Source organism: Rhododendron vialii, chromosome 6a, assembly GCF_030253575.1.
Source record: "Rhododendron vialii isolate Sample 1 chromosome 6a, ASM3025357v1".
Taxonomy (NCBI): domain Eukaryota; kingdom Viridiplantae; phylum Streptophyta; class Magnoliopsida; order Ericales; family Ericaceae; genus Rhododendron; species Rhododendron vialii.
Window position 1 is genome coordinate 24,526,867 of NC_080562.1, and position 19,398 is coordinate 24,546,264.

The window sequence follows — 19,398 nt, forward strand, 5'->3', positions numbered from 1 at the left end:
TTTAAATATCCATCATCTTTTTCTATGCCCTATAAGAATTTATTCCCCCCTTTTTTCATACTTATGATTTCATCCTTGCAATATATAAATTACCTTTATTACTCTTTATTCTATTTTGTAATATATATATTAAACATATATACGCGGGGGGGGGGGGGGGGGGGGGGCGGAGGGATTTCACTCCCTTAATTTACGGCTACAACAGGGGGAAGTTAATTTACGGCTACAACAGGGGGAAGAACAGATCATTATTTTCAAATTTTCAAACTTCTAACAGATCCCACTGATTGCTCAGTTATATTTTTGGTGGTAAATTGATCACTTTATCACTTTATCATGTTAAGTAGGCCAATACATATCCTTTTCTGTATTAATGATCAATCTTACATGACCACTATATGTCCCAAATAAGATGTTCAAAGCCCTGTTCATCACGAAACTTTCCTGTGAATCCACCGTAAAACATTAGGTTTTGGTGGTAAATTACCCATGTTTGATTAGACTCGGGTAACAGGTAGTGTCGGGTCGTGTTTGTGTCGCGTTAGTCGGGTTCGTGTCACAAAACCACCCAACCCGAACCCGACACATTTAGAATTCGTGTTTCTCTAGTTGTGTCATTTTTCGTGTTAGAAATGCTCAACCCTAACCTGTTAACTTCATGTCCGATTCGTGTCGTGTTATCATGTCCGTTGCCCAACTCTATATAGAATTACAGATATACCATATATATCGTGTTAATGAGTGACACGGATTAATAACCGTGTTGGTCGTGTCAATTTCGTGTCTCGCGTATTCAACCCGAACTTGACCCATTTAGAATTCATGTTCTCGAGTCGTGTCATTTTCGTGTTTCGTGTCAGAAATGCTCAACCCTAACCCGCTAACTTCGTGTCCGGTTCGTGTCGTATTATCGTGTTTTGTGTCTGTTGCCCAGCTCTATGTTTGATAATTTACCCAGATCGAAGCAGAATTCATTATCAAGTTAACCATTTCGGTGGTCCATTTTTTGTTACATTATAAATGCCCACAATCAAAAGAATACATTCTTCATTGCAATCTAAATAATGGACAACCAATTCCCAAAAACCATTTGGACTTTATATACCAATTTAAAAGAAAGAACATGGCTAAATTACCATAAAAAAAAAAAGAAAAGAACATGGCTAAATTACCATAATATTACGTGATTAAATTACTATGACAATTACAACGTGGACACGATAAATATGAAAGCACAAGCAGCATTAGGAAAACCCAATCAAAAGCCTTCTAAAGCAAAGCCTTCTTATTAGTAACATCAGCAACCATCATCCACTAATAAGATCTGTAAGACCCTAAAACTGAGGGCCATCCACGACCATCAAGAACAAATCAATAGCAACAACAAATGGACCGAATAGATTAACCAGCAGCAGCATCAATATAGAGCCAACACAAACCTCAACTCTGAAATAAAATTGCAGCATGGATGCCCAACTCAATTCGTGAGGCTTTCTTGTTGAACTCCGAACTGTACGACAACGTTGGGAGTTTCAACGGCAACAGGCCATTGCGTGGCTTTCTTGATTTGTTGGCTCCACCTATATTCTTCAAGGTCTCCGACAGGGATCCGAACTCCAACGTGGCGGTTGTTGATGGATGGAAGCGACTGTTGTCGAAGGACGAGTGGATCGCCGCCCACTGGAGGGAGGACTAGTGAATGGGAGCGGCTATTTGTGGAGGACTTCGGAGAGAGAGAGAGAGAGAGAGAGAGAGAGAGAGAGAGAGAGAGAGAGAGAGAGAGAGAGAGAGAGAGATGCTTTCTTATATATAGAATCCTACCAGATTTTTAGGGGATCCAAAATTTTCGGGATTGACTCCACGGAAATCGCGGTACGGGATGGGGAGGATCATGTTTTGGTCTCCGTTTCCGGGATGGAAACGAGATTCTTGCGAGGACGAAAGGAATTAGGGATTCGTCCACAATTTCAAATATATAGAGTAAGCTTCTAATGCGGACCTCCGCATCCAAGCAAAGTGCGGACCTCCCCTTTCCCGATCGAATTTCGATGAACCAAGCCGCTCAATGTGTTCAGAACGTGATTTTAAGGGTATCCGCGAGAAATCAGCAAAAAAAAAAAATCGGGAAGGGCTTCATCCAAGCAGTTTTTGTTTATTTTTTAGTGAACGGTTCAAATAAAAACTGCTCAAATCAAGCCCTTCCCGGTCATTTTTTTTGCCGATTTCTCGTGGCTACCCTTAAAATTAAGTTCTGAACACATTGAACGGCTCGGATCATCAAAATTCAATCGGAAAATGGAAGAAATGGGGTGGTCCACACTTTGCTTGGATGCGGAGGTCCACATTAGAAGCTTACTGTAGGAGGACGAAATCATAATTAGCTAAAATTGGGAGGACGGAATCATAAGTCTGTTGCTTTTCTGGGATGAATAATTAAGCCTCCCAGTATAGACAGGGTTGGTTGTCAATAAGCTTAGAAAAAAGACGGAAAAAACAACATATTTCAATTCAGTTTTAACATTGGTCAATACATTTTTACACACTTCACTATATATTTTTCAGGAAATGACAAGAGTACCGATCAAATGGCTATTGATGGGGTACCGACGGCCTCGTGGGGCCACGGGTCTCGCACAGATGATCTGAGCCATTCATCGAGTGGACACGTGAAAAATCAACTCAATCCAATATGTGTAGGTGCTCAATCCAATCTTTTATTTTTTATTCAAATTTCAGGATCGAGTACCTACACATATCGAATTGAGCTGATTTTATCCTTATGGGACCCGTCGACGGTCCTAAAATGCCGTCTGGATCCATTTGGTTGGTACCACTAGCAATCCTCATATTTTTCACTCTTGACAATACACTTTTTAGGGCTCATTATTCTAAACTTTTTTTCCTTTTTTCCTTTTTTGTTTTGTGTGTTTTTGTTTGATTTTTCTAAATTTTTTATTAGATTTGCCATATGTTTTTTTGTATTAATCATTAAGCAATATAAAAGGTATAAAAAAATGACAAAAACAAAAAAAAAATCATTAAAAACGAAAAAAGTATCAACGGAGTGGTAAAGAGTGGAGAGAGAGAAAGAGAAATATTTATTAAAAACTGTGCGGATAGTTAAAAGTAACTCTCTAAATATTAACCCAAACGGAGTGATTATTATTTTTTAAAATGTCGTCATTTTTTAATATTTATATTTATATACTCCACTTAACTGATTCCTTTTTTTTGATCCGCTTAACTGATTCCTGATTAATTCTAAAATTACACCAATCGGAGCCTAAAGGACGCGAGAACTGTCATGCGTCGACCGTCGAGTGCGACGGTGTAGAATCTGTTCACCGACGATCTCTCTCTCTCTCTCTCTCTCTACGCCTTCTTGATTTCAAGAAGGGCTAAAACCGACTTCTCTGGTCTCTCCCATGGCTACCTTTACACCACTGCAGTCGTCGATGAACCCTCAAACGACGCCGCACGTCGTCTACAACCAAGGAACGGCGACGGCGGCGTCATCAGAATCGCCGGAGGAAACGGCGGCGGCTACCCTATTGATTCGTCACTTTCCCGAAGCTATCCCTCACGACACGCTCTCTCGGCTCTTCTCCCATTACGGTGCTTCTTCTGTGCGGCCTTGCACCACTGGAAGGTAACTGTTTGAACAATTTCATTCATTGTCATCATTTTACTAGTCTTGAAATTAATTGCTGAAAAGCCCCGTTTAAGTGACTAATCAGTGGAACATTCAGATTGCGTTTATTAAAACTAGAGGAGAGAATAGAGATGGAACTAGAAATGTTCACATAGGTTAATTGCCAGGGTAGCACCAGGGCCGGACACAAGGGGGTGCGGGGGCTAAGCACATAATCTGTGTGCGGGGGCGGGAGTGCGAACGTGAAAGCGTCTTTGAAACACATCCCAAGCTACTAAAATCCACGAGAGCACTAGCTACTAAAATCCACGAGAGCACTGTGTGAGGATTGAGAGCGGAGCGCAATGCATTTTGAAGGATTATGTGACTAAGGGTGGGGGTGGCCGGCCCTACACAACTCCAAATACTACCACTAGTTGTACAGTTGTACTATACTAGTTTTTCAGGTTATTTTGAAAAAATTCTGCCTAGTCCCATGTGTGGGAAAAAAATAAAATCCTATCAATGTGTGGAAGAAACCTTAAAATTTTAAGTTGTGGATCATTTTTTGGTGACGCGAATAAAATTAAACGGTGGCAACGTATATATGTACAATCTCGTCTCCCCTTCGAACCTAGCAAGTAGTGATGTGTACTTATGGAGCTAAGTTCGTTATCTTTTGATATACATGCATGTCTTAAGTTATGAACATGGAAATTTTGCTGTCAATGTGGTTAATACATGTAGTTTGAGCCCCTAGTATAGATCATGCCCTCCGCTGCTGCTAGCATTGTCTACAAGTAGGAGTACTATTTTGGTCGCGTACAATGAGACCAGTAGATGCAAAGAAAAATGATGATGATATTTTCGATGAAAACACTGAGGAGGAGGTGAAGACCAAAAATAATGAGACCAGTAGATGCAATTGCAAAGAAAAATGATGATGATGTTTTCGATGAAAACACTGAGGAGGAGGTGAAGACCAAAAATTGACATGAAATCAGGGATGTTGTAGGGATCGCCGTTGATGACGGGCCACTTAAGAGGAGAAAAAGAATGGCCATTGATAATGCCACTCCCCAAATTGATAACCACACTCCCCTTTGGGAGTGGCATTATAAATTCCCAAAAGAATTCAACAAAAATGCACTCATCAGTTTTAGATATTTCTTGCTACCCTATAGTCCTATACAATGCATGCATTTGAAGTAATTGTTTTGTTGGTTTATTTGATAATTAGAACACTCGTATAATTATATTTGGTAAGGTAAAATAAGGGAAATTTTCAAGAAGGTAAAATTCTTGAATTAAAGACTAAAGTGAATCCATTTTAATTATCAGAGATTAGTAACTATCATAAAACTATAACAAAGTTTGGAGGGTGCTGGGGCTGTTTGGCCCCCACACGGCTCTGCCCCTTCGCGGAACATTGTGGTAAAAACGGGATAAAAGGGTAGTAAAACTTAATTGAACCAGTAGACTTTGAAAGATCAGAATGGGAAAAAAGAAAAGATTCAATTAGCCCACTCCACTTGGTTGGGATGCAAGGTTTGGTTTGTGTTTTGTTCTTTTTTGAATCATTTGCACCACTCACTTGTCTTCCACATTCTTATTTGTCTGTTTTTTGAGTAAATAGAATCAATAGAGCCAGCCCCTGGGATCTCGGATATTGAAAAACAAATATACTCCGCTGGCTCATTAAACGTTTTGCTGAAAGGAGGAGGGTTATGTCTAGTAGTCATTTTCCTTTACTTAATTGGGTTTTCCCTTTTGTTCTTTTGTGAATTCTTTTCATCACTCATTTCTCCTTCACCTTCTTATTGTGGGGGATGGGGAGGGGGTTCAAATTCACTAGGCATTTTCCTTTATTAGAATTCAGAATTCATCTACTAATCTTATTTGGCTTTCTGTTTATTTTGACTGACATTATGTTGGACTTGAACAGGGTGAGAAACTGTGCATTTGTTGACTTCAAGAGTGAAGCTTTGGCAACTCAAGCTCATCGCCAATTAAATGGGTATTTGTTTTTCATCTTAGACAAAGTAGTTTTATTCTTCTTCTTTTGCAACTCATCTTGTTCTATTTGTTCAAATTCCATTCATCATGCTCTATTTGTTCAAATTCCATTCATCATGCTTTTGTAACTTCACTTTGGTCTAAGTGTAACAGTATGTCTATTTTTTTCCCTGCATATTTCACTTCTTTTCACTGCTATAGTTTGCTCATTTTCTGATGTTTTATGTGTTCCTTGATCTTTTCATGTGCTTACCTGATTCGTATTAATCTGATGTGGAGAAAGGCTCTGAATTTTGTCTCAACATGCTTGGGCAGGTTGCATTTTCTGGGTAAAGTCTTGTCAGTGGAGAGAGCTAATAAAACATCAGAGAATAATAAACATCAACAAGCTGCTGCTCAATCAGTGAAGCACTCATCATCTATGACAAAGGATGCTCCTGTGACCAGAGATCTTAATGCAGGATCAAAATTAGGATCCTTTCCTACTAGTGAACCTATTGCTGAAAGACTTGGCGTTGACTACCCCTTTCCTCCTCACCTTGAGTATGTTTGCTGTATACACTTTTTTATTTCCTAATTGTCAATCCTGCACATGTAAGTTAGCATGGAAAACTTCATTCGATTCGATATAGCCACATAGGCTAAATGGGTGATGAGCCAAAAAAAGTAGATAAACCACACCCGTAAGTATATTAATTTAAGTCAGAGCGCAGGTGGTGTACATCCCAATACCATTGCATCTTTATTCGAACTTTGTAGTTGGTATGGACGACCAGTACAGAGTTGACCATATTTTTGTTTGGACTTTTGGTTCGTGAGTTGTGGTGACGTACAAAAGAGGGGAGATACGTCTCACGCTCACCCTTGTACCCCTTATTACTTCTAACCTATTTAAATGCTTACACAACTTTACTGCCGATGGTTATTTATATTCTTTTGCCATTGTTAAGTATGGTACCCTATTACAAATGACATGGAGTTCATTGGGTTTTTGTATCTGCTTATGTCTTATTCCTAGGCATATGATTTGTTTTAACTTAACTACAGAAAGGCTTAATGGCAGCAGATTTGGTGGAAACATGTCTTTTATTTGCATTTCCCTAGAGAAAATCTGTAAGCCAACAAATTTGGTTGAAACATGTCGTTTATTTGCATTTCCCCAGAGAAAAGATGTAAGCCAACAGATTTGGTTGAAACATGTGGTTTGTTACCTTTTCTCTGTAGGAAAACAGTAAGCCATCAGATATGCCACCTGTTAAGGAGTGGCTTAAACCATTAACAAGTATGTATAGACGTATAGTTGATTAAGGAGGCATTTTAAAGTTGGAGTGTTATTACTCTCAGCCTTTTAACACGGTGCTCTCTCTCTCTCTCTCTCTCTCTCTCTCTCTCTCTCTCTCTCTCTCTCTCTCTCTCTCTCAGAGTCGTTAAAATGTTCTGACAGGAATGGACAATAAGAATAGGTTATTTCTTCCCGTGTTTTCTTGTTCCTTTTTCTTTCTTTTCTGTTCTGCCAATGAGCCCTAGTTAGGTGAAAAGGGAAAAAACTACCCATGTATGGTGGAAGTTGAAGATTTAGTCAGATTATGGATAATAGGAAATTGAGAATACCAGGTATCTTGCGGAGACTGAGGGTATTGAGACCATGTTTAGTGCGTACCTCTTCTCTGCGGTTTAATAAGCAGGTGACTTCACTTATATACTAGACTTTGATTTTTATTAGAGGTTACCAAGTGGTTTGTCTGATGAATTTTCTTTTGAAATAGTTCCACATTTGTACAGATTTGTTTCTTGATTGATTTTTACTTCTTAACCAACTTGCTGTGACATAGGTATGCTTACCCTCCACCAGATCGAGATATTCTTACCAACATTGAAAATGCTCTTATTGCCAGTTCTCGATTCTATACACAGGTCATGACTCATGCTGCAGAACCTAATTTTGTTTTGGAAAGAAGTTCTATTAGACTCCCAATTTTTCATTTATTGATCTCAATAAATTATATCCCGAGTGTATCGAGTTATATTAGCTGAAGACTACCCAATTGCAGGTATTGCACTTGATGAACAAGATGAATATTCCTGCTCCATTTCGTATGGCACTTCCTACTCCACCTCTACCGCCTTCTGCAGGAGTCCCTGCTCCGCCTTCCTCTCCACCACCTCCGCCCCCCCCATTAGCTAACAAGCCTTCTTCAACTGATCTTTCTAGTGGTGAGTCAGAATTGGAGTCTTCAGATGAGGTAACCGCTAAGTCATATGTCAATATCGTGCTTGGGTTGTTACTTTTTAGCTTTGTACATCTAGGTTCGGAAGTAGGTGTAAATGTATGCATTTCTTGGTCAAACACTTTAAGTTGCAGACACTTAATTTGGAAAACATAATACATTATTTATCTGATAATTGGTGTTATGATTTCAAAAGAACATTGTATGTTCAAATCCTGTTTACCACACACACAGAGTTTTACAAGAAAGTGGGCAATGAGGACAATTTCCAATCAAGAGGGCACAACTCGTGTTATTTTTAGCATTATGTTTCATGTTTCTAAACATGGGCTTCATGTTCAAATCATGTCTGCATACCACATAGGTCTTACCATTTTAAGACCAAGAAGTTAAGGTTCCGTATCTTCATGCTACGAAGCACATAAGAGGAATAGACAGTACATATATATGATATGATAGATGGGGGGAATGCGACTCAGTTGGAAAAAAATAGGATACCATAGATGGGGGGAATGCAACTCAGTTGGAAAAAATAAGATACGGTTATGGTTAGGACACATGTGTAAAAGGTCATTTTCTGTAAATTCTAGTGTAGTGTTACTTGCGAAGCATGTGTAAAGTAAATGGTGCGATAGGGTATGTCGATACCGAAAACCTCAGCAAAGTATAGTACGAATATGACTTCAATACATTAATACAAAATGCATTCTTTTAATTGATGGAATGAAATATATCTAGTTGTGAGAAAGCCGAATTAAAAAATTAGGTGTAGGATTTCATGGATTTAGGATCCGACCTACAAATGGCAACTCAATGCCAAAAGTGAGGGTCAGACTAGAGTTGAATGTCACATTCTAAAAAACCTACAAACCAAAGCTTATTTGTAAAAGCACGCTGCACATAGAGAAAGTCACATCAAGCGAGAAACACCATATATGTATTGAAGAAAGTACTATTCTGGTGGAGTATGACTTTGGATATGTACTGGTCCGTATGGGCTATGGGTACTACACAATGTGAAAATGTATTTTTAGATAATTGATTCGCATACCCAGTATGCATTCATTTGGGATGTACCATGCATCAATAACCAATATTGCCGGTACTTGGTTTGTATTGGTTTGACATGTTTTCGATGTGCTCATGCTTACACGCTAAAAAATTAATGAAAAACCACACAATTCTCCAATTAGATACACTATCTTTGAGAATTCTACCTATTTTATGGTTCGTCTGCAATTGTGCCGGGACAAGTCATGTGAGAGAGCATGTAAGAGCTATATACATATTGCTTAACCATTTACTAGTAGATTAAGCTTTTAAGGACCTGAGGCATTTCCACGTCAAATGATCGTCGAACAATGACACTTGACAGGCTCTTCTAACTTGAAGTTCGTCCAAACGTGTCATGCAATTTTTTCACAATTTAAACATTTGGAGGGGCACATGCTCATCGCTTAGCTTAGAATTTTCATGTTAGGCTTCTAATCCCAAACATCTATTTTACAAAGTAAATTTGTTGAGAAGATATAGGACAGCGTATTCAAATGTCTCTAGTATGTAGAATGTGTAACACGATTCCACTAAATCCACACTGTGGAATGTATATGATGATATATTTGTATTGTGTAGATGGTATTTTATTATCAAAGCTCTATTCGTTGTTGAGTCTGTCCTTCCATGTCTTGTTCTTTCTGGAACATGTCATGCTGTGTCCATGTCCAGATCCATTCTGCTTACTTTTTATGGATTTCGTTTCTGGAGGTGCTAATTGTTTGGAGTCAATTGTCTTTTAGGAAGTTGATGATAAGGCATATCCTGCTGGAGTTCTAGGGGAAGTGAGACGAAAACGAAAGCGCATCAAGCGCAAATCCATTGTAGGCCCTGCAGTTGATAAAGATGTGGCTCATGAGGCTGTTGGAGTGAGACCTGCCAGCTTGGTTCCAAAAGAGATCCCAGTGATAAAAAAGAAGAACCCTGTTTTACAGGTCATTTCTGTTTGTTTTGAAAGAAGCAGTGGTAGTATTTTTCGCCTTGTGTTGAAGTTATCTGAAGCATCGCTTTAGTTTTGATTGCAGATCAAAATTGTGCCTAAACAAGTGCAGAGTGAGCAAACAAATCAAAGTGAAGTCGAGAAAGAACAAACCATGCCTGACGAGAATTTAGATCTCAAACCTTATCTAACTCCAGATGAATTGGAGGGTGGAAAGTTGCCTCCAGAGGAAATTTTATCACTTCCCATGTTTAAGGTAGGCAAGAAGCAATTTTACTGATTAGTGAAACATAATTCATTTGTTGGCTATATTAATTCATGTTTTGTCATGAATTCTTCAATTTTACACATTTATGTAATGATCACAATCCTATTTGTATGTGCGATGGTAAGATCTTGCTATAGTTTGTGATCATGAGAGAAGCCTACCAAAAAAAAGTTTTTGATCATGAGAGATTATGGTCTCTACTTCATATTCTGTTCAAAGAAGGTAATTGGAAACACTTGTTTAATGTTTCTGCTCGACTTAAATGTAGTTTTCTGATTTTAAAGGCTGTATTTTGGAGCTGCATGATGGCTCCAGTCCTACATATTAAATATTTTTCTGCACCACTTTCTCTCTGCTGACTATTACTTACTTTTCATTTGAAGCTGTGCCATTATAATCTTGTTGGTAGCTTGTCCTAAGGAATGGTCTGGACAGAGAGAAATGGGGGGCTCTATAGGATGCATAGCTAATGTAGATCGAAAGGCAAATTTCGGTGAATAAATAATAGGATAGGATACTCTCTGAAGTTTGATATCATGTAATTTATGTAGTTTTGACAGATAAAAGTTCATTTAAATGGAAAACAATTAGTTTAGCCGAGTAGGACATGTTTTTTGAAAAATAGTTATTTAGATATATTTTAGAGGGATGTCATATGAAATTAGATGGGTAGGACTCATGCTGTATTGCAAAATATTGTCTGTTTGGAGGAAAATATATTTAACAATGTTTATGAAACAAATCTAACGTAAGATATGTCAGCCACATGGCGCCCAATCTAAATCTTATTCTGAAACTCTCAGGAATAGAAACTCTAAGCTTATATGGTTGGAAGTAGAATAGATGACGTTAAGAGGGTTAGGTTTAAACCAGTTTAAACAGAACTGTAGGCGACTTGGGTTGGGAACGGTAGAATATGAGAATATATTGTACATAAGGATGGGAATGGGTAGGAGATGTGTCCGTCATAACTCTTGTTGCCATCCCTAGTTTGTATGGAAAATAAAATCTTGTCAATATGCTTCTGTATCGTGATAGGTCAACGGATGATGCACTGTTCGTGCAGTTGTTTTTCAGTTTGTCTGATTATGTGTTTTTCTTTCTTGTAAATGGATGCTGGTGGCTTGGTTTGCCTTGCTAGTTTGTATAAATAGGGCTAACCAGCTAATTCATATGTATCTCCAACATCCGCAATCATATAGGATGTGTTTCGAAAACAAGCATCAATAAGGTGCAAACCTGAGATACTCAGTTCCTAGTAAAATCTCTTCAATTTGTGCAGAATTATGCAGCTGGGAATCCGGCTTCTGTGTTGTACATAAAGAACTTGGCGAAAGATGTGGTCGCTGATGACTTTTATTTCATATTCGGTGAGCTCAATACACGCTTCCAACTTCTCTCTGTTACTGCACAACTTCTTTACTTAACCAACAAAAGGGAAAAATTGTTGTTCGACAATATTCTTGAGGAGTGATTATACTGCCCCTTCCTATAAAAAAAATTATTTTGACAATTTCCTCTTCTTGATTTCTCTTTTACCAGCTTTTTCTGTTCTTATATTTTATTCTGAGGGCAATTTGATCTTGTGAATCTTGTAGGATCACTATTCAGAAGTACTGATGCAGCTAAATCAAATCTAAGTACTAAACTGATGCAGGTTAGATTTCTTATTTATTTCTTACTTCGGAATCTATGCTTTATAAAAGTTCACACCTTTTAAGCTCTTAAGGGAAAATAGGTGGTCCGAATTATACTGGGATGGAGAAGGAAAGAGCAGAAAAAGTAACTGTTAGAGATGTGAGGGGTGGTTAGTCAGTTTTTTTTTTTTTTTTGTGCTTGTGGTGTTTTGCATATATGTCAAGGGGACTATATTATGTCAGTCTATGAACTTCACTTAAGATGGAGCATTTTGTGTGAGAAAATATTATCAGTAAATTCCTTTGAATTTAAAAATTGGAAGAATCTAAAAGTTCTGAACATTCTTTGATGGAGTCAGGAATCCTGAGAGTCTAGAACTACTACCACCCACTCTCTCTGTCAATTCCTTTCTGGAATCCTGATCCCTCCTTAATCAACTCGCATATATGCGCATCATTTATTGATGCAATTTCGTTGCATTTCCAAGCTCTTCTGGTTGGAATTCCCGTAAATTTTCTGAATGTAGTACATCATATGCAGTCTATGATTCTTATGTTGGATCTTATTGTTCCCATTCGAGGGCTTAATGCGAGGCTAGCATAGGTTCACTAGGACGCAACCCTATTTATTTTTGGTCCTTTTGGTTTTCATATTTTTTTCACCTTTTCTAAATTTTGTTAGATACGCGTTATATTTTTTGTATTAATTATCCGTCTCGACGATAGGAGTTTAAAAGTAAAAATTATGATCAAAAGCCAAAAAAATGTTCACTAAAGACGAAAAAAATACCAAACAAATGTCTTTTTTGTCTTAAGTGTCATCTTGCATGAACTAGTCCACATTTTTATACTTTTCTAATTCCTCTCGTCAAGGTGAGTGATTAATCCCTAAATTTACAATGAAAAGCTAAACAAAAAATTACGAAAGTAAAAAATACCAAAAAAAAAGTTACTAGACAAAAAAGTTAGGGAGAATGGGACATTAATATTATCTTGAGAACAGGATATAAATGCGTTATTTTTCTGTTAGCTTCACAGTGTTATTTAAACAGAAGATTTTTGTCTGCAGAAGTTGATTACTTTGAGCTAGTGCATCTCATATCCAACTGCTATTCTTACTTAGGAAGGATTGAAATATCTGACATCATTTCATGAGCTAATGACAGTACGCAAAGCTTACGGCTAAAATTTATCATTTTTGTGCGGTTTCCTTGGCCATCAAGAAACCTTCCTTTTTAAGGAGGAATTCTTTTAACATGCCAAACTAATGGGTTGCTATGATCACGTTGAGTTCTGATTTTGGTTCCTTGATTAACATTGGCATCCCAAATTCCTGATTGAAGAGAGTTTTCTTACATCTGAACTGTGGAAGTATTAATAAACTTCTTGATTTCAGGAGGGAAGAATGAGGGGACAAGCATTTGTGACATTTCCATCAACTGATCTTGCTCATCATGCTTTGGTATGTTTCTCATGCAATGCTTTTCCTATATATATTTTGTCTGAAAATCTCCCAGAGCCTGTTAGCAATCCATGTAAATTTTTTTTTTTTAAAGGATTTGAAAGCTGCAGTATCTCTTTATCCTCTTGACCAATGTGTGGATGAGCCTGCATTTGTTTTGGACTTTTTGGTTATACGTTGGGATGTGAGACTCCAAGTTCCTTGGTCCTGTAACTCCTGTTTGGTTGTTTTGGCAAAATGAAAATAATGCAATTAAGCAATTTTTATGTTAGGCACAAGTAATTTCATTTCCACCCTCCATGATCTTAGATCCCAAAATATCACAAGCCATTTTAAGAAACAGCTAATATCCTTCTCCTGCCACGCACTGACCCATCACAATACTTCATGAAAAGCCGAGCAATATGTGAGTATTGTAACTCATCTCAAGCAACTTAATGATTCGTCAGACGATCATAATGAATGTAACCAGGTTTGTGCCAGTTGATGGAAGTCCACAACAGATGAATAGACTGCTGGCTGATACTCATAAGAACTTGTCTTCCCTCCTGTTTTAATTCCATTAGGAGAGAGATTGAATTTTTACCAGTTACTTAGCAGAAGTCTCTTGTATTGTATGCAACTTCAGACGAGTATTCTTCTTGTAAAAGCATGTAATGGGTGTGCTTCATCAATGACGTGCTGTATTACCACACTCAGGGTCTTGAAAACGACTCTATGAAAGGTACGGAGTAGTAATTAGTTTCTGAAATCTTATACAAAAATTTCTTTCTCCTAATTTGTTTCTCCTCGGGTCTTTCTGTTCCTGGCTATGGAGGCCTGCTCTCCCTGACTTTTCCCCTTTCGTGAATCAAGCTGTTAAAACTATATTACAATTTGATGCAAACTGAATTACAAGGTAATAAATACCACCTTGTTCTTGAAATTCAAGTTCAGTGTACCAAATGATGACCGTCCAAAGGGAACTGCTGAAAATTTAGGTTTAGTCGTCATTAATGTCAAGCTTCCTTGTAGCAGTGCTTGTTGATTCATTACTTTGTTACACTGGCAAGATCTAATTGTTTGCCGAAGACAAGTATGTGGATAAGGCTACATGAATCCTTCACTGTTTAGCTCTTGGCACAACATGATATCTATCCTTCCTTGTTTCACCTTTTATGCTCTTAACTGATATTTCTCTATGTGCTGAAGCTGTGGCATAGATCTCATTGGTTATGCTTGCAAAATTCTTTTGCAGAATCTAGCGAATGGGTATGTGTTTAAAGGCAAACCAATGATCATCCAGTTTGGTCGGAACGCTGCCACTGCCAAAGCAAACTAAAGCTGGGAATTCGCTTTTGACAAGTCGATCACTTTCTTAGACACTTCCAGTTGTCTCCTTATGGTAAATTAGCAATCTGGTTGATAAAGAATTCATGGCTTCTTTCTTTAAGTTCTGCGACAGATGATACTGCTAGGGAATGCTGTTATTCTACATCAGTTTACAGATGTTATTTTGTTTGGCTTTCAGGGGCTTGACATGAACACTGTGAGTGTCATGGTATTAGTTTGGCGTATTTCAGTCTTCATTATTACAAAAGAGCTACGGTATTAGTTTGGCATTCTCAAGCCTAGATGTGATTGTATTCGGCTTTCAATGTACAAAGGGTCTAGGAAATACTAGATCATGCGGTTGCGTTCGAAGACAATTCTGGAGATTTTTCTCTCTGATGGGGCTTTCATTTAGTGATTCGTGTATATCTTAAGTTAGTAGACTTCTCCCTCCCGAATTTACTTTGTTCAATTTTGTATCTCTTTTGTTTTTCTTGCTTTTTGTAAATTCTTTTCCTTAGTAGATGGAGAATTTTCAGATGATGTGATAAATTGGAATGGAAGGGTTTGGTGAAGAAAATCATAAATTGGATTGAATGCTTAGCGTCAACTCTTGTTGGAATTCTCTCTGCAACCTGAATGAAGATACACTGGACTTTCCAACACTTGATGTTATTTGTGATAAACTAACGAATATGAGGCCATTTTGATTCGTGGCATGGGATTAGCTTCCTCCTTTTTTTGATCTGGTGGCATGGGATTTGCTGCTAGATGTGATTTTGCTTGAATGGTGTGGAACATTTCGCCCTATCGGTTGGATATGAACTCGATCCCAGGAGAATCAATGATTGAATGGTGGACTTGTCTACTGGAACGATGGACGGGACGGGATGACAGTAAACCTTTTTGGTCTAAGGTGGGCACCATTATTTGGAGGCTATGGATATGCAGGAATGATGCTCTCTTTCATAACCACATGTCTAGGCCGGATCTGGTATGTCAAGAAGCAATCAGAGATGCTGTTAGCTTCTTGTCGGCTCACAAGGAAGGACAACTGGACCGGAATTCAGATGTTCTGGGATGGCAACGGCCTTTGGAGGGATGGTTCAAGATTAATTTCGATGGGGGTGTGGATGGACAAGGCAAGCGCAGTGTACCGGGCAGTATGTTACGGATCCTTTGACGGTAGAAGCGTTGGCAGCAAGGTATTCACATGGCGTTCGAGTTGGGAATAGCAAGAACCATGATAGAGGGTGATTGTCAACAGTTGATTTATGTGTTTCAGCACCGCAATGCAGAGCATCGGACTGTTGGTGGTGTGAAGCAAAGTCCCACATCGCTTGGGTACCAAAGTAATGTAAAGAATATAAGTGCGAGAGCACCCTCACTTCAATAGCTAACTTTTGAGGTTGAGTTTTACCCAAGACTGTGTTCCTATAGACTCTTGATGGTTTTGAGAATGCTGTAGTGATCTTTGTGAGGAGTGGTAATAGGGTGGCTCATAGTCTAGCCCAACAAGCTGTGAGAGGTGCTGGCTGCTGTACTTGGGGGTTTAGCCCTCCATTGTGAAGTGATCTTTCTGATGTTTTCGGTTTCTTTGTTATTAATTATAAAATCTAGCTCTATCGTTTGACAAAAAGAAAAGAAAAGATAACAATGTCCCCCATAATCTCTGACTCTTTGAAATGCCTGTTACTTCTCCTCAGTTCTACTTATAGGTGTCCAAAAGGTTCACGTGTGTGAGAACTGATTTGTGGAACAAATGGATGTAGGTCGGACTTGTATTGCAAACAAATGGAGTCAGTTGGACCAAATCTTGTAGAACAAACAGATATAGTTTCGCTCTGCACCATTGAAGAAAATCTTTCAATTTTCCATTTGCTGTGAAGGATGGTAGTCTCCAACAATCATAGGACAATTCTCACTAATCAACTATGGAAATGAGGTTATGGTTCATCATTAGTTCTTAGATGGTGTTTTTTTCGGATATAGAAACTGATACTAGGTTTTGTTCGATTGGTTAGAAACTTAGAGCCAAACATGCGCTTTTGTCTGTAGGTAAGCAGAACAAATGGTTTTTGTTCTGCACTGTGCATCCAACTTCTCCTCGTGTCCTGTGTTGAAATTACAATGAAAACAAAATTAGTTTTATGAAAGCACGCCATTTTCAATCTATTTCCCTCATCAACTTCTATTTGATCGTCCTCGAGGACAAGGTTTCTCAACTAATCGATTTGATAATGGAGGAACAAGTGTTTGTGAGAGAAGTACATCTATTTCGTAGATGAAGGATTCAAACTTGAAGATGAAGAAGAGTTTGATAAAGAGATTTGGATTTAGAGAGACCCTTTTCAAGCGCAATTAAAAGCTACCTGCATATTGAGTTTACAATCGACCAAGACAACTTTTAAAGCCAACTCCGTGTATTGGTTTCTGTTTTTTTCCTTCAATAATTACTCCCTTCGTGGAAGCTTGTGATCCTCCCTACTTGGAGGCCTTCCTCTCTCTTTACCAGATTCTAATTGTGATCAGATGTGCTTTAATCCCTGGTATTTTATCTGTGGTTATGAATGCCTATTCGATAAAGAAAAAGTCGTCTGATTTCTCTTAGAAACTTCTGAGTACTTTAGTGGCTATTGTCGAAGATACAAAAAGTATTGATTACTGATCTGAACAGATCATTAGTTAGGATTGTTATGTGTACTTGCTCCGCAATATACCAGTGATATTAGGGGTACATTAGGCTGCTAGGTTTTTGAAATAGTTTTCCCCCCAAAAAAGAATAAGATGAGAAGCCAATAATAAAATGGCGCAGCTACAAGTGTGTCACAAAGGTGCTCGCAAACAGATTTCAAGCAGTGCTTCCTAAGGTAATTAGTCCTTCTCAATCTGCGTTTGTTAAAGGAGATCGATAATGGACAACATCCTTCTTATGCAAGAGCTTGTTAGGGGTCATCATAGAGACCAAGGCTTGGCTAGATGTGCCATTAAGCTTGACTTGATGAAAGCATATGATAGTGTAGATTGGGTTTTCCTCTTTGAAGTGAGGAGATGCATGGAGTGTCCAGTGATTTTCATTGATTGGGTTAAAGGTTGTGCCACAACTCCTAGCTTTTCTATTTTGATTCATGGCGAGCTCAAAGGCTATTTTTGCTGGTAAAAGCGGCTTGAGACGGTGATCCTATCTCTTTCTTCTTGTTATGGAGGCTTTTTCTGCTTTGCTGGATTTTAGGATCTCTCAAGGAGGGTCTCTTTCCACCCCAAATGCTCTGCTATTGGTCTTTCTCATCCAACGTTTGCAGATGTCATGGTTGTTATATTTGGAGCTGATTTGCACACCTTTACTACTATTACTGTTCTTTTGCGGGGGGGGGGGGGGGGGGGGGGGGGGGGGGGGGGTTTCATTTGTACCCGGGGTTACAGCCAAACTTCAGTAAAAGTGCTTGTTTTTTTGCTGGGGTTGGTCCTGAATTGAAGCAGGAATTAAGATCCATATTGGACATCCCTGTTGCTAGTCTTCTTGTTCAATACTTGGGGGTGCCATGGATATCTACTAAGCTGCGTTACTCTGATTGCATTATTCTCAAAGATAGAATGCTTAGGAGGATCCTGGTCTAATAAACTGCTCTCATTTGGGAGAAGGGCTCAATCGATAAGCTCAGTGCTCATTAGCATTCAAGTGTATTGGGCTCCCATTTTTGTCTTGCCCCAAAAGTTTGTGAAGGAAATAGAGGGGATCCTCAGTGTTTTTTGTGAAAGGGTGTGGATTTGAAGTCTACCGGGGTAAAAGTTGCTTAGAAATCTGTTTGTGTCCCTAAGCAGGAAGGAGGGGGGGTCTGGGACTAAAAAGATTAAAGGAATGAAACTAAGCTCTGGTGTTGAGGCAATTGTTGACTGTATGTAATAATGATGATATACTTTGGGTGAAATGGATTCATTCTTATGTGATAAGAGATTACTGTATCTGGGCTATGACTCTTCCTAGTGATGCTTCTTGGACTTTGAGAAAGATTTTTGGGCTTCGAAGAGAAGGGCAGTCTTTCATTAAGTCTATTGTTGGTAATGGTTTGTTTTTTGGCTAGACAATTGGCATAATCTTGGCCCTTTGTATCAAGATATGGTGATTGGAGGTGGCCTGGGGCAAGATCTGCTGTTATTAGAGAAATTGTGGCTAATACTGAAGCTAGTTTGAGGCCTGATGTTTCCAGAGAGGATCGAATTCTTTGGACCTTGACCCCTAATGTTTGCTGCTCTACAAGGTCTGCTTGGATGGCTTAGAGATCAACAGCTGCAATGGTGGACTGGTTTCATGTGGTCTGGTTCAGGAATCATGTACCCGGGTGGGCTTTTATCCAATGGGTTGCTATCCTTGGGGGGCTTGCTACTAGGGACAGATTGATGTCTTGGGGAGTGACTGATGATGCTAAGGATTGTGCTTTATGCCATGGAGGTTTGAAATCTCACTCCCATTTATTCATTAACTGTCAATTTTCTATGTTAGTCTGGGCTGGGGTGAGAAGCTTGTGTTTTGATTCTCCTGCTTTGGGTCTTGATTCTGAGTTGAGATGGGGCGTTCAACATTACAAGGGTGATTCTGTCAGATATGTGGTGTATAAATTGTGCCTATCTGCCTCAGTGTTATTCCCTTCAGAAGGAGAGGAATAGCAGAATATTTCAGAAAAAAAAAGAAGGTAACTAGCTCTGATGGCTTGATTAAAGTGATAGTGGATGAAGTGAAGTTCTGTGCAAGATCATGGAAGAATATCCCTCTGTCAGCTGAAAATTAGAGGTTGGGTTTGAAATGGGGGATCCCAATGAACAGGTTTCACCAAACTAAACTAATTTTGGGTGG

At 38.7% G+C, this 19,398-nt stretch overlaps 1 protein-coding gene across 3 annotated transcripts; it reads left to right on the forward strand.

Annotated features, from left to right (window-relative positions):
* Positions 1-3,242: 3,242 nt before the first annotated feature.
* Positions 3,243-15,211, forward strand: LOC131329127 (U11/U12 small nuclear ribonucleoprotein 65 kDa protein). 3 transcript variants are annotated; one of them, XR_009200637.1, is made up of 12 exons: positions 3,243-3,649; positions 5,577-5,648; positions 5,963-6,190; positions 7,480-7,561; positions 7,699-7,890; positions 9,672-9,863; positions 9,954-10,124; positions 11,419-11,506; positions 11,735-11,793; positions 13,170-13,235; positions 14,473-14,619; positions 14,746-15,211. XR_009200637.1 is itself a non-coding variant. In XM_058362202.1 (11 exons), the coding sequence occupies exons 1-11, from the start codon at positions 3,426-3,428 to the stop codon at positions 14,554-14,556; spliced, it is 1,458 nt and encodes a 485-aa protein (XP_058218185.1). In that variant the 5' UTR covers positions 3,263-3,425; the 3' UTR covers positions 14,557-15,211. The 3 variants fall into 3 exon arrangements, 1 of the variants encoding a protein (XP_058218185.1); XR_009200638.1 differs by having other exon boundaries at positions 3,263-3,649; positions 14,473-14,635; XM_058362202.1 differs by having other exon boundaries at positions 3,263-3,649; positions 14,473-15,211.
* The last annotated feature ends 4,187 nt before the right edge of the window (positions 15,212-19,398 follow it).